At 42.4% G+C, this 24,977-nt stretch overlaps 1 protein-coding gene across 1 annotated transcript; it reads right to left on the bottom strand.

Moving 5' to 3' along the window:
* Positions 1-1,540: 1,540 nt before the first annotated feature.
* Positions 1,541-24,055, bottom strand: LOC132607890 (uncharacterized). Its single transcript, XM_060321969.1, has 4 exons — positions 23,690-24,055; positions 3,139-3,496; positions 2,728-3,056; positions 1,541-2,521 (listed from the first exon to the last, which is right to left on the bottom strand). Exons 1-4 carry the CDS (start codon positions 24,053-24,055, stop codon positions 1,541-1,543), a joined length of 2,034 nt encoding a protein of 677 aa, XP_060177952.1.
* Between the last annotated feature and the right edge of the window lie 922 nt (positions 24,056-24,977).

The following is a 24,977-nucleotide window of genomic DNA, read 5'->3' as shown; positions in this document are numbered from 1 at the left end:
AATTCCCATTTAACTATCTTGCTCACAAGTCTTGGCCTATATACTTCAAACAGCTGCAGTATCTGAGGAATGCAATATTATGCTGCCATGGAAATCTTAACCTACACATCTGATATATAAGCATATTGATCTCATAAATCACTTTGTTGGCAGACATCTTGCACCATGTAAAACAGTGTTCCTTCACTTCCATATCTGCCACATAGTAATAATTGATATAACTCTGAATACTACTCTGAACTTTGAAGGAAAATCAGTAGCCCACCACATCTGTAAGATTTGCTTCACCTGTAGAAACTGTATGGTAATGCCTACAACAGCCTTGACATATCTACACACTTTTGTAGAAATATTTCCTGTAACAAATAAATGATACACAATTTTATATTGTCTAGAGTCACAACAATAACACCTTGCTTAAGTTTCTATCCCAATTCTTCTCATAACCTCTCCAGCTGGTATTTTAAACTTCCAAAGCCTCCAGAAAAAAAGAAAGAGATCTTAAAAGGTAATCCTGGCATCCACATGCTCTTAAAATCATTTGATTTGTTTGATTTCCTCCTTAGCAACTACCATGCACTTCCTACTGTGAATTTGCCTGATGATGTCATCATCCACCTTGGCCTATCCCATTCTTCTGTTGGTTCATGAAAATTCAACTCATCTATAATATGATCTACAATATCCATAGGAAAGAGTTACTGCAATCTGCTCATATCCCATCCTTAATGTAACATGAGTTCCTTCACATCTTGAACACTCTCATCTACCACAAATTCTTCAGGAACTACAAATTCTTCAGGAACTATGTAATATAAGGCTCTTAACTTTGTCCAATCGTCAAACCAGATATTAACAGGTCCACTCTATGGTTTCCACCATATCTCTTGTTTTATACTATCTCTGGCTTCTATCATCATTTTCCATACCTGAGAGCCTCCTTTCAATGCACAGTTTGTTGATAGTGCCTTTTCCAGTATTTGATCCACATGTAATTTGCCCATAGAGTGTTTGTTATTCTGAACTTCCACCAAAGTTTAGCACATAAAGCTTTAGATACATCAAATAATGATCTAAAACCTATTCCTCCTTCATCTTTTGGCAAGCACAGATTCAACCATGATGACCAATGCCTTCTTTACTGTTGTTCCAAAAGAATATTGCAAATATTTTATGCAAGTCATTAATAACACATTTTGGAGGTCTGATAGATGATAATAAGTGTATTGGCATGCTCATCAAGACACTGTTGACCAATACAACTTTTCCTCCAAATGACATTAATCTTCCTTTTTAGGCCTGCAGCTTATTCTTTACCTTCTTTATTAATTCATTATAATCTGCCTTTCTCTTTCTTGAATGTGTTATTGGATATCCCAAATATGTAAAGGAAATGAGCCTCTTGAAAAAACAGTAATTGCGTCTTCTTGTTGTACCAGTACATTAGACACCTTGTTATACACATAGAAAGAACTTTTGCCTTTATTAATAAGTTGTCCTGACACTTGCTCATATTCTTGTAACACTCCCATAATCAGCTCTAAAGACTTATTTCTGCATATGCAAAGATGATTGTGTCATCTGCATATGCAAGATAATTTAGTTTAGCACTCCATTTTGGCATACCATAGCCTCTAAAACCATTGTACTCAAATAAAGAGTTCAATGCTCTAGAAAGCACCTCTGCAGACAAGATAAATAATGCAGGAGAAAGTTCATCTCCTTGTTTGACACCCCTTGTGGAATGGAAAAAAACAAATTCCTGTCCATTAAGTAGAACTGAATACCAGGTATTTGCAATCAATCTCCACACTATATCTATGAAGACTTCTGCCAATCCCATTTTTCTGAATACCCTTACTAAAAACATCCAAGAAACTCTATCATATGCCTTTTCCATATTAAGCTTAAGCACCACATTAGCTGGTTTTCCCCTCAGCCTAATGTCAGTCACTATTTCTTGAGTTAAAAGGAAATTTTCAATGATGCATCTTTCCTTTACAAAACAAGATTGATTAGGTGAAATTAGTGAAGGTAAAATAACTTTAAGCTTATCCTGTACCACCCTAGAAATAACCTTGTTAATGAAGTCATTGAGACTAATTGGTCTCGTATCAACAAAAGTCTTAATGTTATCCTTTTTTAGTAAAAGTACCAGATTGGTATGTGTTATGGATTTTGGTAAGGTTTGTCCTTCAAAGAAATCTTTCACCGCATGGTATACGTCAGCACCTACAATATCCCAACACACCTGATAAAAACTCCCAATCATACCATCTGGACCACTTAAACTTTCACCAGATAACTCAAAGACTGCTTTCTTTACATCTTCCAAAGTAGGCATGCTTATAAGCTGATTGTTAAACTCCTGAGTAACCATACTAGGAACATGTTGTAAGAGTGAAAAATCTGATTGTGCACCTTCTTGATAAAACTGATGATGGTAGAATCTAACAGCCTCATCTGCCAATAACGTACCTCCATCAATCCATGCACCTTCATGATTTTGAATCCTCTTGACCTGTAGGATTTTCCTCCTACCGTTCACTATGTTTGTGGAAGAACCTTGTATTATTATCACCCTCAGCAAAGCAAGTCATATGTGACTTGTCTCCCGAATTCCTCCTCATAATGAACATATTTCTTTAATTATGCTTATGCTTGTTGTAGCACCATTCTATTCATAGGAGATGGTTCTTCTTCAAATAATTATTCTTTGACTCTCACAATATCCTCCCTGACTGTCAATTGCTTGAAAATATCACCAAAAGTTTCCTTACTCCAACCAGATAAAGCAGTCTTCACACTCTTCAGCTTCAATTTAAAGGTTATAAATTCATCTCCTTCAAAATCAGTATTCCAACCTTGATTAACTACCTCCAAAAAAGAATCATGCTCTGTCCAAAACTTCAAGAATCTAAATGGTTTACTTACATGATTAGAGGTATCACCACAAGTAAGTAGTAAAGGGTCATGATCAGAGCCAGTTCTTGAAAAATGTTCCAACTCCGTATGCCCAAACCATTCTTGTAAACTGGAATTTGCAAACATCCTATCTAGCCTTTTGAAAATGCAATCAGTACCAGCCCGACCATTCCACAATGTAAATAGACTCCCCTTAACTGTCAAACAACTTACATGAATTAATGTAGACAGCAAAATCTTCATATTCAGCAAGGAACACAGGTAAACCTCCAATCTTGTTATCTTCATTCATAATAACATTGAAATCTCCTCTTACTAGCCAAGGCATATCCATTTGATCAGCAAGACTATACAAACTATCCCACAGACTAATTCTTTCAAGAGAATCAAACTTTGCATAAACCATAGTAATCATCAACGCTCTATTCCATTCATGAAAAAACAATTTTACAGTTATTTGTTGCTCAGAATCTTGTATTCCCTCTATATCTACATTGTCATTCACAAAGAACCATATTTTACCATTGCAATAGTGATAAGCAAATCTCATGCCCAGCCTTCTTCTGAATCTCTGAATATGTCTAAAGTATTGAAAAGGTTCCATCAAAACAGTAATGGAAAATTTATGATGTTTGTACAGTATTTGAACTCTATGAAAAGCTTGATGTGTATTCACAGACATGATATTTCAAAAGAAAGTCTTCATCATCATTTAAAAATAGGCTTACTGGCTCTCTTTAGTAATGTCACGACCCGACCCCGTGGGCCGCGACTGGTGCCCTACTTAGGCACCTCAAACAGACTCACAACCCAGATCATCATATTAAGACTCATTCAGACTTAACATACGTTGTTCAAACTGAAAACTAATAGCAGACGTCACACAAACATTGATCGAACACTTATCTTAAGCGGTCGCCCGTGCAGACCAGTCATATCAAAATCAGAAAGGTGGCGGAAGATACATCGCCCAAATGCACACACACACACGTACGAACTCATGGGCCGTCTTGACCATAGTAGCATACGGGCCGCTTAAGAACGCAAAACAGATCCACATACAAACACACCAGACCCACGACCCACAAATATGACTACAGGTCTCTGGAACAAAACAGAACATACGAACATATGACGGGATAGGGCCCCGCCGTACCCACACAGCTACAAATGTACAGAATACACGCACAGCAAAAGGTATGTACCAAAAGTTAAGCTCCGGATCAAGGGGAGCTCTCCAAAATAGCAGAAAAGGTAGCCTAAACCGGAGGATCACCCACACGAGCTTCTGTACCTGCGGGCATGAAACGCAGCCCCCCGAAGAACAGGGGGTCAGTACGGGAGAAGTACTGAGTAGGTAAAGCAGAAGGTACAGAAATCACAATCATAACTGGAGTCAGAAGGAACAAACACAAACGTCAAAGTAGCAAATCAAACCTGTACGGAAGATAAATGTACAAATGCAAATAAAAGTCATGTATAGGGCTTAGGAACGTGGTCACCCCCCGACGCTGGTGCCACAACACATCATACTCCAGAAGTTTTTCAAATCTCCGTACAGTCTCCAGACAAATCGTATCACACACATATCACATCATCAGAACATATCAAATGCCATATCACATCATAACTCCATAGACAGTAACCGGCCCTATGGCGAGGCCTCGGAAACCGTAACACATCATACTTCCGAATATGGTATAGCGCGCACGATCACAAAGCCGGCCCGAGTACCGACGAACGAAATCATAGCGAATGGCACGAACGGAGTAGTGCAGAAACCATATGCATATCAAAAGTAATTTACAAGACTCGACATATAATTACATATAGGCATATACCGACGCCAGAAGGCTCGGGGTAGGAGTCAGGGCGATCAAAATATATATATGGAAGTTACGAAGTTCCAAACTGCAAAACCTTTGAAAAGCAATTCACAGATCATTTTCCGAAAATCTAACATCATTCATAGTGCAAAACGTTCAATAACGATATAGGAAATTTCAAACGGACCTTTGAGTCATAGGAAAATGATTACTTTTCATATCGAACGAAAATGAGCCAAACAAACCAAATAAGGGAAGCCTCGGGGCTTGCGGGCCCACCTTGAGTCAAATCGAGGCGGCGAACACAAATCACAGACTTTAGGCTCCATAAAGCCATCTATAAAAGTTTCGGAGAGATTCGGACACAACAACAAAAGTTAGGAAGGTTTGAACATTCTTTCAACCAAATGTAAGGAATAGGTTTCAATTGCGCTGAATGAATAGTGCCCAAACTTGCACTTGGATTTCCAAGAGTAGAATTATCCCCGAGGGTCCGATCTTGACCTAGTGTAACTAGGACATGCCAAAAGAAGGAAAGGTAAGCTTTACATACCTGGATTGCGCCTTACGCTCGTCAAATCTCAATTCCCGTTTCGTCCAAAAACTGCAAATGGTCACTTTCACCAGTTACTATTCATGAAAGTTAACATCTTAATCTTTGGGCTAAACTTGGCTACCGAAATTTTGGCAGCATTTCCCCTATAAATCTAACACCCCCGAGACTTAGCTCGGCTCAAAATACATCAAGAACAACAACCCAAACATCATCAAACAACATAAACCACAATCAAGTCATTCTAACTTTAAAGTTCTACCTTACTACACAAGTTGACAACTTTCATTCAAACTTCACAATTCCAAACATACGCCCACATTATTGTATTCATTCACCCATTCAAGATTATTCAAACCCATCCCAATTACACTCCAACAATATACAAAATTTCCCGAAGTTCATTACTGTTATGTCCCGTGTTTTCGTATAATTGGAAATCGAGAAATAATTACGACTTGTGTGCTATAAGGACATAATTTGATTTTAGTGAATATGACTATGTTGGTTATGGAATTATTAATGTTAAGACCTCGGGGAAGGCCGAGAATAAATTTGGAGTTTCGGAAATTAGTTTCGGGAATTACAAAACGGGACTTTTGTGAATTGGGCCAAGAATTAGAATGCAAAAATTGAAGCCCAAGAATTTTGAAGGGTGGCCGGCCTTAGCCAAGCCCAAACCCACCACTTTAATGTCATGTGCTATGCACATGACTACTAATGGATATATATCACTATGCCACACTTAGTATTTTTCAAGAAAATAGATCAAATTCAAGAACTCCACTAAACAAGGGCATTCGGCCGAACCCTTTGAGGAGAAAGAAAAAATCCAAGCTTGTTTATTGATCCAAAAATCCTAGTTTCTACATAGTTGTGAAGTGCTCAAGACCCTCTTCAACGGGGTATAATTAGTTTGGCGCAAGAACGACGTTTATGACAAGTCGGGTTTTCAAGAAAAGGTAAGAATTTTGCCCCTTTAAGGTTATAGAATTGATGTGAATATGTTAAGGATTGGAAATAGAGGGAAATCCCGTAATTTTGATGTAAATAGAAAGCCGTGGGTGTGTGTGTATAGTGTGTATTGGCCGTGAGCCATAGAGAGGAAAAATGATGTGAATTGATCTTGGTTAATTTGGTATAATGTGTTGTTGTGACCCTTATGTCATAAATGATTAATTGATAAATGGAATTGGAGTTGAAAAGTGATTTTGGATATTATCGGAAAGTGTATACCTTCGGTATCATTATGTATATCATTGAATATTTAAGGTGCTAGAGACTTTAGATATGAATCTATAATGATGTTAATGAATTCAGAATGAAACGACGTTAGTTAGAATGTTCGTCGTGAATTTTGATGTTTTGAAGGATTATGGAAAATAATGGATTTTTGGTGCAATTTCGTGTATGGCTTGAATTGTAGTTAGGATGTGATTGTATAAGTTTGAATGTGGAAATGAATGCAATTATGTAGATGTAGAATTGGAGTTTTGAAAGTTTGAATGAAAGTTGCCAACTTAGATAACAAAGTAGAATTTTGAAGCTAGAATGGCTTGATTGTTGTTTGTGTTGTTTGTTGACATGTGGGCTGTTGTGATTGATGTATTTTGAGCCGAGCTAAGCCTCGGGGATGTTAGATTTATAGGGGAAATGCTGCCGAAATTTCGGTAGGCAAAATTGGAGTTAAAGGCATTTTTAAGCCTAAGAATCTCAATTGGTAACTTTGACCATTTGCAGATTTTTGACGAAACGGGACTGGACTTTCGGGAGAGCTTACGACGTCTGTGAGGTATGTAAAGCTTCCCACTCCTTTATTTGGCATATCTTAGTATGTCAGGCGAATATGAGAACTTCCGGAGCGTTTCTGCTCCTCGAAACCCGATCCACAGAAAAGTTACTATTCATTCAATTCGATTGAAGCCTAAGGGCTCTGTTTTGGCTAGAATGCCACCACTCGTCCGAAACCTATCGAAATGTGGTCGGGTAACCTAGGAACGACCATGTATGACCGTTGGCATATAAATGTTCGTAAAGACAAGTTCGCCACCTCACTTTGACTCGAGGTGGGCCCGCTACCCTGAAACGCCCTATTTGCCTTATTGGGCTATCTTTGTGAATAAAGTTGGATACGATACTTTCGATTGTGAAATTCCCTCCTATGAGATGTATTTTGAATATTATAATACGCTAAGTTACGTTTGGAGCTATACGTACTATTTGGAAATGTTTTGTGAAATGAAACTTTATATCGGCTAAGTATCCGACTATTTTGCATTATGATATGACTTATGGGTTTACTTCGTTTTGGAAAACTATTTTGAAGTACGAATTGCATTGGTTTGCTCACAACTCCGCTCGTGCCTTATTATGACTTCGTTCACCGGTTCCCGGGCCGGTTTTGATTCGTGCGCCTTATGACAATTCGGCCGTATGCTGTGTTACGGTTCCCGAGGCTTCGCCATAGGGCCGGGTTCCGTTTGGAGTTATGCTGTGATATGGCTCGTGATGCGATACGCTCACCTATGATTATGCTTGTGTTCGGGGATGTACGGAGATTTGAAACCTTCTGGTGTTATGCTGTGTGTGGCGCCAGCGTCGGAGTGGCGACCACGTTCCTAAGCGTTTGCATGATTTATTGCATTATGTATAAGTATATGATTTCGATATAGATTTTGATCTACCCATTTGTACTCCACTTTGACATTTGATTTACTTTCGGTTTTGATCCATATTTCTGTACTCCGTGCTTTACATACTCAGTACATATTTCGTACTGACCCTCTCTCTCTGGGGGCTGCGTTTTATGCCCGCAGGTGCAGATATTGGTGATCCTCCGCAGTAGGCTTCACTTCTTGCTTTCCGGAGTACTCTTACTTGGTCCGGAGTCCACTCTTGGTAAAGACTACTCTACTCTGTATATACTTTGTATATTTGACAGTTTGGGTACGGCGGGGCCCTGTCTTGCCATATGTTATGTTTTGAATTCGTAGAGGCCTGTAGTCATCTTTGTGGGGCGAGGGTCCTATGTGTATGTTGTCTGATTTTGCTTTCGGGTCTTAAAGCGGTCTGTTTGATATGATGGCCCCAAATGGCCCTTCTGTATATATATTTTGTATTTTGACCGGCGATGCCTATTCCGCCGCTTTGTTTGAGTTTGATTTGATATGACCGCTTAAGACATATTTTCGATATAAATTATGTTTGATATAACTTTTGAAAAATTCTGAAATAAGTTTGGATTCGGAAATGATTATGCGATTTGGTCTGGGTACCCAGGTAGGGTGCCAGTCGCGGCCCACAGGGCTGGGTCGTGACAAAAGTCGTATCAGAGCAGTTTATCCTCGGAATGTCTACAGGCCGTGTCTCGTAGAGTCTTGTTTATCGATGTGTTGTGCACCACATCTATAAACGGGAAGCTACAGGGCATTTAGGATGTCACTTTCTTTGGAATCTTAGATCGTGCGATAGAGCTGTGCTATTAGGGTGATTTTGACCTGACTCGCCTTTGTGTTTGCAGTGATGCCTCCGAAGAAGGCAACGGCGGCCCAGAAGGGCAAGGCGAGGATTGGAGAGACTAGCCAGGCACAGCGAGCTACCCGGGCTCGTGTCTATGATTTGCCTGAGGATGTGCCTCATTCTGAGGGGTCTGCTACACCCCCACTAGTACAGCCTGGAGCAGGACCTTCAGCAGCTCCAGAGGTCCGTGTACCCGCACCTGAGACTCCAGCTCCTCAGCCAGGGGCGGAGGATAGGACCCTGAGGGAGGCGGTACAGCTGTTGACTACACTGGTAGCAGGACAGGCTCGCAGGCGCGGGCGGAGGGATGACGATGATGATGACAGGCGGGACATCCTGAGAGTTCGGGAGTTTCTGCTATGTGGCCCTCCAGAGTTCTTCGGGTCTAAGCCCGATGAGAACCCCCATGACTTTATTCGGGGGATGCGACGCTCACTGGACCTAGTCAGGGCTTCTGAGACCGAGTCGGTTGAGCTGGCGTCGCACAGGCTTCGAGATGTGGCTACCCACTGGTACGAGACTTGGGAGCTGTCTAGGGGAGAGGGTGCCCCTCCAGCCACTTGGGATCAGTTTGTGACGGCATTCACTCGCCACTTTTTGCCACCAGAGTTACGGCGGGCACGAGCTGATCGATTTCTACGTCTGCAGCAGAGGGGTCGGAGTGTTCGTGAGTATAGCCTTGAGTTTGATTCTCTGGCCCGATATGCACCGGCCGTGGTAGCAGATATGTCTGATCGGATGCACCGATATGTTATGGGATTGGACCGGTACTTGGTAGACAGCTGTATGGCCGTGTCACTGCAGACAGACATGGATATTTCCCGGCTTCAGGCCTATGCGATGGGTATGGAGGACCGTCGCAGATCTGATCCTGCTGGCAGAGATCGAGACAGGAGGCCGCCCAAGAGGGCTAGATCCGCGGGTTATTCAGGGGATTCTCGAGGTGGACAGCCTCAGCAGCAGCAGCAGTCTGATAGATATTTTCCTCCCTTCGGCCGGGGTACTCAGTCAGGCAGCCGGAGATTCGATAGTACAGGACCGTCTGGGGCCGGTCAGAGCTCCAGAGTGGCAGGTTCACAGGTACCCAGGGGTCCCAGCCAGGCCAGACCACCCAGACCCCGTTGTCCTCATTGTGGGAAGTCTCATCCCGGGGAGTGTTACCGAGCGACTGGAGCTTGCTTTTCGTGTGGTGGTCAGGGCCACTTTATGAGAGATTGTCCATTGGCTAGCAGTTCTGGTAGTGCTGCTCAGCAGACAGGGTCAGCCGCCGGTTCTTCTTCTGCTCCATCAGTTGCACGCCCTGGAGGGTGAGGTATTTCAGCACCGGCAGGACGCGGTCGAGGCCGCGGTGGCACTTCAGGTTCTAGCGGTCCCTCGAACCGCATATATGCTTTGGCCAGCCGCCAGGATTAGGAGGCTTCGCCAAACGTTGTCACAGGTACATTACTGGTTTTCTCCAGATCCGTATATGCATTGATTGACCCTGGCTCTACTTTATCATATATTTCCCCGCTCGTTGCTAGTAAGATTGGGATAGTGTCTGAGCCTATAGAGCCATTTGAGGTAGCTACGCCAGTTGGGGATTTTATTATAGCGAGACAGGTCTATAGGGATTGTTCTGTGACCATTTGCGACCGTACCACTAAGGCTGACTTGGTAGAGTTAGACATGTTCGAGTTTGACGTCATTATGGGTATGGACTGGTTGTCTTCCTGTTATGCTAATGTCGACTGCCAGAAAAAGGTAGTCCGTTTTCAGTTTCCAGGGGAACCAGTCATAGAGTGGTTCGGATCTACTTCATCGCCGAGGGGTAAGTTTATTTCATACCTCAAGGCTAAGAAGATGATCCAGAAGGGTTATATCTATCATTTGGTTCGTGTGCACGATACTGCAGCGGAGGTACCTACCCTTCAGTCTGTCCCGGTCGTCAGTGAGTTTCCAGATGTTTTTCCTGACGAGCTTCCTGGCCTTCCGCCGGAGCGGGAGATTGATTTTTCTATTGAGTTGATGCCGGATACGCAGCCTATATCTATTCCTCCATACAGGATGGCACCAGTGGAGTTGAAGGAGTTGAAGGAGTTGAAGGAGCAGCTGAAAGATTTGCTGGATAAGGGCTTTATCAGGCCCAGCACATCACCCTGGGGAGCGCCGGTATTGTTTTTCAGAAAGAAGGATGGGTCGTTGCGGATGTGTATTGACTACCGGCAGCTGAATAAGGTGACTATTAAGCATAAGTATCCCCTCCCCCGGATTGATGATTTGTTTGACCAGCTGCAGGGTGCTAGACATTTTTCAAAGATAGATCTGCGCTCTGGTTATCATCAGGTGCGAGTGCGGGAGTCAGATATCCCGAAGACTGCCTTCAGGACCCGGTACGGGCATTATGAGTTCAGAGTTATGTCTTTCGGGCTGACTAATGCTCCAGCGGTGTTTATGGATCTGATGAACCGGGTATTTCGGCCTTTTCTGGATATGTTTGTTATTGTATTTATTGATGATATCCTGATTTACTCGCGATCAGCTGAGGAGCATTCAGATCACTTGCGGACGGTACTTGGCATTCTCCGTCAGCAGAAGTTATATGCTAAATTCTCTAAATGCGAGTTCTGGTTGACTTCTGTGGCATTCTTGGGTCATATTGTCGGCGCAGACGGTATTGTCGATACGCAGAAGATTGAGGCTGTGCAGAATTGGCCCAGGCCTACTACACCGACAGAGGTGCGCAGTTTTCTGGGATTGGCTGGGTATTATCGCAGGTTTGTGGAGGACTTCTCTTCCATTGCAGCACCACTGACGAGGCTTACCCAGAAAGCAGCAAAATTCCAATGGTCAGATGCCTGCGAGCGCAGCTTTCAGATGCTGAAGGAGAGATTGATTACAACGCCAGTTTTGGCTCTTCCAGAGGGGTCTGATGGGTATGTTGTATATTGTGACGCCTCTGGTATTGGGATAGGATGTGTATTGATGCAGCACGGTCGAGTTATAGCCTATGCTTCCCGGCAGCTCAGACCGCACGAGAAGAACTATCCCACTCATGATCTTGAGTTGGCCGCGGTGATTCATGCTTTGAAGATTTGGCGGCATTATTTATATGGGGTCCATGTGGATATCTATACGGACCATAAGAGCCTTCAGTATATTTTTAAGCAGAAGGAGCTAAATTTGCGGCAGCGGAGATGGCTTGAGCTACTAATGGATTACGACGTTGATATTCTGTACCATCCAGGGAAAGCCAACGTGGTAGCTGATGCGCTTAGCCGCAAGTCCGTAGGCAGTCTGGCTGATGTTCCATCTGATAAGAGGGATTTGGTTCGCGATATTCATCAGCTGGCCAGCCTCGGAGTTCGTTTGGTGGATTCTGGAGATTCTGGGATTTCTGTTCGTCCAGTTGCTGAGTCATCTATTATTCAGGAGGTAAAGCAGCGCCAGTTTGAGGATCCTCTTTTGATTCACTACAGAGATGTGGCCCTTAATAAAGCAAAGACTCAGTTTGAGATCTCGCCTGACGGAGTATTATTATATGACGGCAGATTCTGTGTACCGGACGTTGCGGGCTTACGGCGGCAGATTATGGGCGAGGCCCATAATGCACGGTATTCTGTTCATCCTGGTTCCACTAAAATGTATCGGGACCTCAGGTGTTTGTATTGGTGGGACGGCATGAAGAAAGATATTGCTGAGTTTGTTAGTCAGTGCCCGAACTGCCAGCAAGTTAAGATCGAGCATCAGAAGCCCGGTGGATTATTGCAGGAAATGGAAATTCTAGCCTGGAAATGGGAGATGATTAATATGGATTTCGTTGTTGGATTACCGCGCACTCCACGCAGGTACGACTCTATCTGGGTTGTTGTTGACAGGCTGACGATATCAGCCCATTTCCTTCCGGTTCGGACTACTTATTCGGCTGAGGACTATGCCAGATTGTATATCAGAGAGATAGTCAGACTTCACGGAGTCCCTATATCTATTATTACTGACCGAGGTACCCAGTTTACAGCAAATTTCTGGAGGTCATTTCAGGAGGGATTAGGGACTCAGGTGAGTCTCAGTACAGCTTTTCACCCCCAGTCCGACGGGCAGGCCGAGCGCACTATTCAGACGCTCGAAGATATGTTGCGGGCCTGCGTTATTGATTTCAGGGGCAGTTGGGATGATCATTTGCCGCTTATTGAGTTTGCCTATAATAACAGTTATCACTCCAGCATCCAGATGGCTCCGTACGAGGCCCTTTATGGCAGGAGATGCAGGTCTCCTATTGGCTGGTTTGACGTGGGCGAGACTAAGTTGATTGGCCCAGACGTGATCCAGGAGGCTGTAGATAAGGTAAAGCTTATTCGAGAACGATTATTGGCTGCTCAGAGTCGACAGAAAGCTTATGCAGATAGACGACGTCGACCGTTAGAGTTCCGGATTGGCGACTGGGTATTCCTGAAAGTGTCGCCCATGAAGGGTGTCATGAGGTTCGGTAAGAAGGGTAAGTTGAGCCCCCGGTACATTGGACCGTATCAGATCGTGCGAAAGATAGGCGAGGTCGCCTATGAGCTAGACTTACCATCCGACTTGGAGGCCGTACACCCGGTGTTTCATGTGTCTATGTTGCGGAAATGTATTGGTGATCCTGCCAGGATATTCCCAGTAGATGACATTCAGGTGACGGAGCAGTTATCTTATGACGAGCAGCCTGTATCTATTCTGGATCGACAGGTACGGAGACTACGCACTAAAGAAGTGCCCTCCGTCAATGTCCTGTGGCGCAACAATAATCGGGAGGAGATGACTTGGGAGGCGGAGGACGAGATGAAGAAGAAATATCCCCACTTGTTTCCGACATCCACAGGTAATCTAATTTCTTTTTCAGTTTGTTGTGCTGATTGATAAAATGAACTATGTATGTTTGTCTGATTCCGTTTTCTGGTCTTAAGGCGGTCTGTTTGTTATGCCGGCCCCAAATGGCCCTTATGCTTATATTTGCACTTTTGACCGGCGATGTCCATTCCGCCGCTCAGTTTGTATTTGATATGATATTTTGATTTGGCACGACCGCTTAAGACATACTTGATATAAATTATGTTCGATATGATTTCGAAAAATTATGAAATAAGTTTGGATTTGAAAATGAACGTGTGATTCGGTCTGGGTACCCAAGTAGGGTGCCAGTCGCGGCCCACGGGGCTGGGTCGTGACAAAAGTGTCATTATTAAAAAGGGACACTCCTGCCTTGATCATAAGACCTTATAAGATTAATTTAACATTCGGGGACGAATGTTCTTAAGGGGGGGAGAATGTTATGTCCCGTGTTTTCGTATAATTGGAAATCGAGAAATAATTACGACTTGTGTGCTATAAGGACATAATTTGATTTTAGTGAATATCACTATGTTGGTTATGGAATTATTAATGTTAAGACCTCGGGGAAGGCCGAGAATAAATTTGGAGTTTCGGAAATTAGTTTCGGGAATTACAAAACGGGACTTTTGTGAATTGGGCCAAGAATTAGAATGCAAAAATTGAAGCCCAAGAATTTTGAAGGGTGGCCGGCCTTAGCCAAGCCCAAACCCACCACTTTAATGTCATGTGCTATGCACATGACTACTAATGGATATATATCACTATGCCACACTTAGTATTTTTCAAGAAAATAGATCAAATTCAAGAACACCACTAAACAAGGGCATTCGGCCGAACCCTTTGAGGAGAAAGAAAAAATCCAAGCTTGTTTATTGATCCAAAAATCCTAGTTTCTACATAGTTGTGAAGTGCTCAAGACCCTCTTCAACGGGGTATAATTAGTTTGGCGCAAGAACGACGTTTACGACAAGTCGGGTTTTCAAGAAAAGGTAAGAATTTTGCCCCTTTAAGGTTATAGAATTGATGTGAATATGTTAAGGATTGGAAATAGAGGGAAATCCCGTAATTTTGATGTAAATAGAAAGCCGTGGGTGTGTGTGTATAGTGTGTATTGGCCGTGAGCCATAGAGAGGAAAAATGATGTGAATTGATCTTGGTTAATTTGGTATAATGTGTTGTTGTGACCCTTATGTCATAAATGATTAATTGATAAATGGAATTGGCGTTGAAAAGTGATTTTGGATATTATCGGAAAGTGTATACCTTCGGTATCATTATGTATATCATTGAATATTTAAGGTGCTAGAGACTTTAGATATGAATCTATAATGATGTTAATGAATTCGGAATGAAACGACGTTAGTTAGAATGTTCGTCGTGAATTTTGATGTTTTGAAGGATTATGGAAAATAATGGATTTTTGGTGCAATTTCGTGTATGGCTTGAATTGTAGTTAGGATGTGATTGTATAAGTTTGAATGTGGAAATGAATGCAATTATGTAGATGTAGAATTGGAGTTTTGAAAGTTTGAATGAAAGTTGCCAACTTAGATAACAAAGTAGAATTTTGAAGCTAGAATGGCTTGATTGTTGTTTGTGTTGTTTGTTGACGTGTGGGCTGTTGTGATTGATGTATTTTGAGCCGAGCTAAGCCTCGGGGATGTTAGATTTATAGGGGAAATGCTGCCGAAATTTCGGTAGGCAAAATTGGAGTTAAAGGCATTTTTAAGCCTAAGAATCTCAATTGGTAACTTTGACCATTTGCAGATTTTTGACGAAACGGGACTGGACTTTCGGGAGAGCTTACGACGTCTGTGAGGTATGTAAAGCTTCCCAATCCTTTATTTGGCATATCTTAGTATGTCAGGCGAATATGAGAACTTCCGGAGCGTTTCTGCTCCTCGAAACCCGATCCACAGAAAAGTTACTATTCATTCAATTCGATTGAAGCCTAAGGGCTCTGTTTTGGCTAGAATGCCACCACTCGTCCGAAACCTATCGAAATGTGGTCGGGTAACCTAGGAACGACCATGTATGACCTTTGGCATATAAATGTTCGTAAAGACAAGTTCGCCACCTCACTTTGACTCGAGGTGGGCCCGCTACCCTGAAACGCCCTATTTGCCTTATTGGGCTATCTTTGTGAATAAAGTTGGATACGATACTTTCGATTGTGAAATTCCCTCCTATGAGATGTATTTTGAATATTATAATACGCTAAGTTACGTTTGGAGCTATACGTACTATTTGGAAATGTTTTGTGAAATGAAACTTTATATCGGCTAAGTATCCGACTATTTTGCATTATGATATGACTTATGGGTTTACTTCGTTTTGGAAAACTATTTTGAAGTACGAATTGCATTGGTTTGCTCACGACTCCGCTCGTGCCTTATTATGACTTCGTTCACCGGTTCCCGGGCCGGTTTTGATTCGTGCGCCTTATGACAATTCGGCCGTATGCTGTGTTACGGTTCCCGAGGCTTCGCCATAGGGCCGAGTTCCGTTTGGAGTTATGCTGTGATATGGCTCGTGATGCGATACGCTCACCTATGATTATGCTTGTGTTCGGGGATGTACGGAGATTTGAAACCTTCTGGTGTTATGCTGTGTGCGGCGCCAGCGTCGGAGTGGCGACCACGTTCCTAAGCGTTTGCATGATTTATTGCATTGTGTATAAGTATATGATTTCGATATAGATTTTGATCTACCCATTTGTACTCCACTTTGACATTTGATTTACTTTCGGTTTTGATCCATATTTCTGTACTCCGTGCTTTACATACTCAGTACATATTTCGTACTGACCCTCTCTCTCTAGGGGCTACGTTTTATGCTCGCAGGTGCAGATATTGGTGATCCTCCGCAGTAGGCTTCACTTTTTGCTTTCCGGAGTACTCATACTTGGTCCGGAGTCCACTCTTGGTACAGACTACTCTACTCTGTATATACTTTGTATATTTGACAGTTTGGGTACGGCGGGGCCCTGTCTCGCCATATGTTATGTTTTGAATTCGTAGAGGCCTGTAGTCATCTTTGTGGGGCGAGGGTCCTATGTGTATGTTGTCTGATTTTGCTTTCGGGTCTTAAAGCGGTCTGTTTGATATGATGGCCCCAAATGGCCCTTCTGTATATATATTTTGTATTTTGACCGGCGATGCCTATTCCGCCGCTTTGTTTGAGTTTGATTTGATATGACCGCTTAAGACATATTTTCGATATAAATTATGTTTGATATAACTTTTGAAAAATTCTGAAATAAGTTTGGATTCAGAAATGATTATGCGATTTGGTCTGGGTACCCAGGTAGGGTGCCAGTCGCGGCCCACAGGGCTGGGTCGTGACAATTACTTTCCATATTTCATCCAAAACATCAAAAACTTACGGCGAACATTCTAACTCGCATTGTTTCATTCCAAATTCATTAACATCAACCATAAGTCACATTTAACGTCTTTAGCATCATAAATATACAATGATATACACAAATACACCAAAGGTATATACTTTCCCATAATGTTCCGAAATCATTTTCCAACGCCAATTCAATTCGTTAAACGATCATTTACGTCATAATTGTCACAACGACGCAATAAACAAACTAAACAAGATCAAATTCACACTTCTTTCTCCTTCTTAGGCACACGGCCACAACACCTTATACACACACACCCACGGTTTTCTACACACATCAAAACTACGGGATTCTCGTCTATTCTCAATCCTTAACACATTCATACCAATTCCATAACATTTGAGGGGCGAAATTCTTACCTTTTTCTTGAATTTCCAACTTGCCGCAAACGCGCACCTTTCGCCAAATTAATTATACCCCGTTGAAGAGGGTCTTGAGTACTTTACAAATATGGGAGAATCAAGATACTTGGATTAGAATCAAAGGCTTGGGATTTTTTTTTTTAAAAAGGAAAGGGGTTCGGCCGAAGGGCTCCTAGAGCTCAAAGTTGGAGTTGCAAATTTTTCTTGATAATTTCCAAGTATTACTTGATACATATCCATATAGAGGTCATGTGCATAGCACATGACTTTTAAAAGTGGGCTTGGCCCATGCCTAGTGGCCGGCCACCCCACCTCTTTGGGCCCAAATTTTTTTATTTCAATTTGCTTGGCCCAATTCATTAAAAGTCCCGTTTTGTAATTCCCGAAACTAATTTCCGAAATTCCAAATTTACCCTCGGCCTTCCCCGATGTCTTAACATTAATGATCTCATAACCAACATAGTCGCATCAACTAGAATCAAAATATTCCCTCATAACACACAAGTCTTAATCATTTCTCGATTTCCAATTATACGAAAACACGGGACATAACATTCTCCCCCCCTTAAGAACATTCGTCCTCGAATGTTAAGTTGACCTCATGGGGCGTCATACTACTTCGGAAGGGTTCTCTTTATAGTTGTCCTTTGCTGCTTTTCCGACATGGCTTCTTTATCAACATTAGGGGGGTAAATAAAAATTTTCACATCACTGATTCAAATGCCTTCCTAATACATTTTCTCATACCCCACGTAATCACCGAACCATACGCTATATTCTTGTAATGGACAAACGCTTTCCAGACATTATAATCAATATCATGTCTCGTTATACTTCTGAGTTTCTTACCACATCGTCATAATCCCACTTCACTTCATACCAGACACTTTATGCCAAACAGATTCAGAGCTAGGGCCGGACGCGTATAAGCATATCGGACGGATTCATAGTCAAAATCAGAGGTACGGAAGTATGTCAGACAAATCTGAGATCGGAGTCAGACGTACAAAGAGGTATCAGACAGATTCGAAATCAGAATCAGACGTACAGAATTGTATCATACAGAGTCGTGATCGAAGTCAGACAGACCGAAGTGTATCAGACATACGAAGATGTATCAGACAGACGCGTGATCAAAATCAGACGCACAGAGGTGTGTCAGACAGAAACGTATTCAGAATCAGATGCACAAAAATTCATCAGACGGGAACATAATCGAGCTCAGAAATACAGAGGCGTACTAGGCAGAGCCTTATTGGAATCGGGAGTGTAGAAGTACAACAGATAGAATGTCGAATTAGAATCAAATCGCTCCTATTAAGGCTCCAATGATTCATGAGAATTTCCCCCCTTGTTTTTTTGTGAACTTGTTTGCCAAGTGGTCATACAAATTGTCTTGCGTGTCGCTCATCGGCTCCTTCAGAGGTTCCGCTTATTCACACTCTTATTCTTCGTTACTCACAATATTAGTCGCCTGGACTCGGCTCTTGTTCCATATAGACACCAAACGAAAATCATACACATACACATACACACACTTACTAATACCTTACTGGCGAACGTCTCAGATTGTTCAAATTCGTTCAATTTCCCAAGCGGTGGTGTACCCTTTTCTTTTTGCCCATTTAGTCCGCCTCGTTCTGCGCGACTCCTGTAAGGGCACTAATTACTCCACACATTCTATTTTCCTTTCGGTTACCCCAAATTTCCATTCATATTTATCATACTCTCACTTGTGAAAAACTTTGCATTACTTCCCAGGGGGTCACCCATCCCAGAATTGCTCTGGCTTGAGCACGCTTAACCCCGAAACTTTCATGCATTTCGACGCGTTAGGGCTGATATAATTTCGGCGATCGCCCCGCACGACCTTTGTCACGAAATTTTAGAGCAAATCGGGGTCTTAGCAAATTTTCGGAAAATTTTTATAGCGGGTCCCACCCCCGGCTAAGTCGTACAATTACCGTGCTGCCTTTCTGAATCATCAACATTCACTTTCATACACATATACATATGATTACGGATAACCCACGGATTTAAGTCTTCGTCCCACGAATTCCGCCTCCAAATAGTCGGTGGAATCTGATAAAATATCACCGTAAGGTGTTCTCCGGCCACCGACAGAAGAAAACTAAAGTCCGACAAGTATCGCGGGACCTTTTTGTACTTAGTCTACATATTTACTTCCATATCTCTGGAAAAATTTGGGCAGAAGATCCTCTGTTTCTCTTACTATCCAAAACCTGTACACTAGAAATACCAATCCTGCCTCACAGGGCCAACACATATACACACACATACATATCATATCATGTCGTATCGCAGCCACACGGAGCTGATAACTTCAAATAAGAATTATAACGTCGTCGACACTTACCACACGTGCCCATCTCAAACGGCATCGGAGGCACTTTTCTGTTTACTTTCATCCAGGATTTCCAGACTCACACTGACGGTGGGGACATCTCAGTCGCCCTTGCCTTCGATCACTAGGTCGCTAATCCTTTTAAATTTCCGTTATCGTCATTGAACAACGTTTTACAGATATCATACACATACCGAGAATTTTAGGAAACTTACGTACTCATAATTGATCAAACTCGGGTCTAGCCTGGGGAGCTGCCGTGGGAACTGTGTCCCTCATCATCGTCGTCTGTCTGGCCCCCACTATTACCTGCATCTGAATCGGAGGAGTGTAGATAGCCTGGCAATTCCTGGTTCACCGACGGCCAGGACAAAGGGCTGGAGTAGGGCGTAACACTCTCCGGGGAAGCCTGTCTAACATACTGCTCCACTACCAGAGCTGCTGGCACATCCTCGGGAAACTCCTCCTCCGACGTCCCAGAGGGATGCTCTGGTGGCTCAGCATCGGGGCTATCCTCCTCCCTGGGAGTAAGAAACTCTGGAGGTATCGTCGCTGGGTCCTCCGAAGGGTCGGTGTCATAACTGTCTTCCCTGGGAGCCTCTGCTCTGGGGATCAAAAACTCTGGAGGAATCGTCTCTGGATCCTCCGAAGGGTCTGTCTCAATCGAGTAGCTGGGGATCTGCCTACTTGGTCCTGGTGATGTCCTAGGGGCCTTATTAGCACCCCCATCCCCATCATCCGAAGCGCTCCTCTTCATTATTTATCAACCTACAATCACCTGCAGGAAGAGGGTCAGAAACATTTTCCCCAAATACCGACACTTCTGCTCTTTGGAGCCTCGCTGTAGATACAGCAATTCGTAGGGGAGAATTATCCTAATCATACAGCTTTATCGCACGATCTAAGAATCTAAAGAAGAGTAAGACCCTAAATGTCCTGTAGCCTCCTGTTTATAGGTGTGGTGCACAACACATCGATAAACAAGACTCTACGAGACACGGCCTGTAGACATTCCGAGGACAAACTGCTCTGATACCACTTCTGTCACGACCCGACCCCGTGGGCCGCGACTGGTGCCCTACTTAGGCACCTTAAACAGACTCACAACCCAGATCATCATATTAAGACTCATTCAGACTTAACATACGTTGTTCAAACTGAAAACTAATAGCAGACGTCACACAAACATTGATCGAACACTTATCTTAAGCGGTCGCCCGTGTAGAACAGTCATATCAAAATCAGAAAGGTGGCGGAACATACATCGCCCAAATGCACACACACACACACGTACGAACTCATGGGCCGTCTTGGCCATAGTAGCATACGGGCCGCTTAAGAACGCAAAACAGATCCACATACAAACACACCGGACCCACGACCCACAAATATGACTACAGGCCTCTGGAACAAAACAGAACATACGAACATATGATGGGACAGGGCCTCGCCGTACCCACACAGCTACAAATGTACAGAATACACGCACAGCAAAAGGTATGTACCAAAAGTTAAGCTCCGGATCAAGGGGAGCTCTCCAAAATAGCAGAAAAGGTAGCCCAAACCGGAGGATCACCCACACAAGCTTCTGTACCAGCGGGCATGAAACGCAGCCCCCCGAAGAACAGGGGGTCAGTACGGGAGAAGTACTGAGTAGGTAAAGCAGAAGGTACAGAAATCACAATCATAACTGGAGTCAGAAGGAACAAACACAAACGTCAAAGTAGCAAATCAAACCTGTACGGAAGATAAATGTACAAATGCAAATAAAAGTCATGTATAGGGCTTAGGAACGTGGTCACCCCCCGACGCTGGTGCCACAACACATCATACTCCAGAAGTTTTTCAAATCTCCGTACAATCTCCAGACAACTCGTATCACACACATATCACATCATCAGAACATATCAAATGCCATATCACATCATAACTCCATAGACGGTAACCGGCCCTACGGCGAGGCCTCGGAAACCGTAACACATCATACTTCCGAATATGGTATAGCGCGCACGATCACAAAGCCGGCCCGGGTACCGACGAACGAAATCATAGCGAATGGCACGAACGGAGTAGTGCAGAAACCATATGCATATCAAAAGTAATTTACAACACTCGACATATAATTACATATAGGCATATACCGACGCCAGAAGGCTCGGGGTAGGAGTCAGGGCGATCAAAATTTATATATGGAAGTTACGAAGTTCCAAACTGCAAAACCTTTGAAAAGCAATTCACAGATCATTTTCCGAAAATCTAACATCATTCATAGTGCAAAACGTTCAATAACGATATAGGAAATTTCAAACGGACCTTTGAGTCATAGGCAAATGATTACTTTTCGTATCGAACGAAAATGAGCCAAACAAACCAAATACGGGAAGCCTCGGGGCTTGCGGGCCCACCTTGAGTCAAATCGAGGCGGCGGACACAAATCACAGACTTTAGGCTCCATAAAGCCATCTATAAAAGTTTCGGAGAGATTCGGACACAACAGCAAAAGTTAGGAAGGTTTGAACATTCTTTCAACCAAATGTAAGGAATAGGTTTCAATTGCGCTGAATGAATAGTGCCCAAACTTGCACTTGGATTTCCAAGAGTAGAATTATCCCCGAGGGTCCAATCTTGACCTAGTGTAACTAGGACATGACTTAGCTCGGCTCAAAATACATCAACAACAACAACCCAAACATCATCAAACAACATAAACCACAATCAAGTCATTCTAACTTTAAAGTTCTACCTTACTACACAAGTTGACAACTTTCATTCAAACTTCACAATTCCAAACTTACGCCCACATTATTGTATTCATTCACCCATTCAAGATTATTCAAACCCATCCCAATTACACTCCAACAATATACAAAATTTCCCGAAGTTCATTACTTTCCATATTTCATCCAAAACATCAAAAACTTACGGCGAACATTCTAACTAGCATTGTTTCATTCCAAATTCATTAACATCAACCATAAGTCACATTTAACGTCTTTAGCATCATAAATATACAATGATATACACAAATACACCAAAGGTATATACTTTCCCATAATGTTCCGAAATCATTTTCCAACGCCAATTCAATTCGTTAAACGATCATTTACGTCATAATTGTCACAACGACGCAACAAACAAACTAAACAAGATCAAATTCACACTTCTTTCTCCTTCTTAGGCACACGGCCACAACACCTTATACACACACACCCATGGTTTTCTACACACATCAAAACTACGGGATTCTCGTCTATTCTCAATCCTTAACACATTCATACCAATTCCATAACATTTGAGGGGCAAAATTCTTACCTTTTTCTTGAATTTCCGACTTGCCGCAAACGCGCACCTTTCGCCAAATTAATTATACCCCGTTGAAGAGGGTCTTGAGTACTTTACAAATATGGGAGAATCAAGATACTTGGATTAGAATCAAAGGCTTGGGATTTTTTTTTTAAAAAGGAAAGGGGTTCGGCCGAAGGGCTCCTAGAGCTCAAAGTTGGAGTTGCAAATTTTTCTTGATAATTTCCAAGTATTACTTGATACATATCCATATAGAGGTCATGTGCATAGCACATGACTTTTAAAAGTGGGCTTGGCCCATGCCTAGTGGCCGGCCACCCCACCTCTTTGGGCCCAATTTTTTTTATTTCAATTTGCTTGGCCCAATTCATTAAAAGTCCCGTTTTGTAATTCCCGAAACTAATTTTCGAAATTCCAAATTTACCCTCGGCCTTCCCCGACGTCTTAACATTAATGATATCATAACCAACATAGTCGCATCAACTAGAATCAAAATATTCCCTCATAACACACAAGTCTTAATCATTTCTCGATTTCCAATTATACGAAAACACGGGACATAACAAGTAATACCCTTGTTGGCTGAGTATCTGTTACAACTTGCTTTTTGGCCTTCTTATTTCCTTTCTGCATGGATTTTGGTGAAATGCTAACTTCTTTTACCACATGATTAAGGACCCGCTCTATTGAATACTCATCAACATTCTCCTTAAAAGTTCCTTTGCCTTGAATCTGAGCACCTTCTGTAGCAACATTAATGTTATGAGAAATTACATCATGTAATTCTTTTAAAGGAGACTGTTTTCTCTGAGTGACTAAATGCTTCCCTTTATCCTTTTCCACTTGAACTACAGTTAAGTCATTCCCCTCCTTCCTTTCAGGTGGAAAAGAACCAATACCTTTGTCATTGATAGAAACACTCAACTGATCATCTTTCATATGAATAACAGGAAAAGAAGAATCCTCATGTTGTTGACATTGAGACTAAAGAAGATAACTTTCAATGGCCCTATGATCCTCCTGTGGTTCTACCGCTCCTTCAAGTTGAGGACCATCTGCAGAGGCTTTATCAACAAGATCATTCTCTACATCACTATTTTCCTCTAGATTCTGCTTCCCCCTTCATCTGCAGCTAAAGGCACTACATGATCACTCACTGCAACATTATTTTCCTCTTGATCTTGCTTCTCATGTAGGACATCACCTTCATGCACCACTTCAGCAACATGACTAGCACCATTATGCTTGTAATCCATAACCTCAATTTTTGTGGTTACAACATTACTATCAACACATTGTCTAGAAGAGATCACCTCTCCAGATTTTGCAACCTCCATTTTAAGCTCCCCACTCTTCTCACTTCCTTCCTCTAAACCTTTGCCAGGATTCGTTTCTTTATTTGTTAAGTCTGTAGAGTTTCTGTCATCTACTCTTTCTTCTATACCTTTATGCTCCACCATAGCCATCTTGTCAGATTGTATCTCATTATTTACTACCTCTTTTTCTATTTCCTTGCTATTTTCAACTACCTCCTTGGATGCCACACAAATTGTAGCTGTTATATTTCCCACACTCACATCACTATTGATCTCTTCTTCTGTAATATTTGCTAGCAAATCAAAAACATTTTGAGTTGAAATTCCTTCTTTAGATACCACATTCCTGTTGTCCTTAGTAATATAATTCCCTTTACCTTTATTTTGATCAGAACCATCCTTGCTTATCCTCTATCCTTTAGCATTATTTCTTGGATAAATAATAACTTTCCCACTAGATAACACCGTAGGCATATATTTCTGCACTGGATACCTCCATCCATAATACCTTCTCTGTCTTCCTTGAAACCGATACCTAGAAGTTG

The sequence above is a fragment of the Lycium barbarum genome, chromosome 8 (genome assembly GCF_019175385.1).
Source record: "Lycium barbarum isolate Lr01 chromosome 8, ASM1917538v2, whole genome shotgun sequence".
In the NCBI taxonomy this organism is placed as follows: Eukaryota; Viridiplantae; Streptophyta; class Magnoliopsida; order Solanales; family Solanaceae; genus Lycium; species Lycium barbarum.
The sequence above is the reverse complement of the archived record's forward strand: the minus strand, read 5'-3'. Positions and strand labels throughout refer to the sequence as shown.

Excerpts from the sequence above, each read along its gene's own strand:
- LOC132607890 (XM_060321969.1), bottom strand. The coding sequence starts at position 24,055 with ATGAAAGATGATCAGTTGAGTGTTTCTATCAATGACAAAGGTATTGGT. Across the intron at positions 3,497-23,689 it reads CAGATACTCAGCCAACAAGG|AGATTCAGAAGAAGGCTGGG; the intron begins GTATTACTTGTT and ends AGACATATTCAG. Across the intron at positions 3,057-3,138 it reads TGCTGTCTACATTAATTCAT|ATAGGATGTTTGCAAATTCC; the intron begins GTAAGTTGTTTG and ends TCAAAAGGCTAG.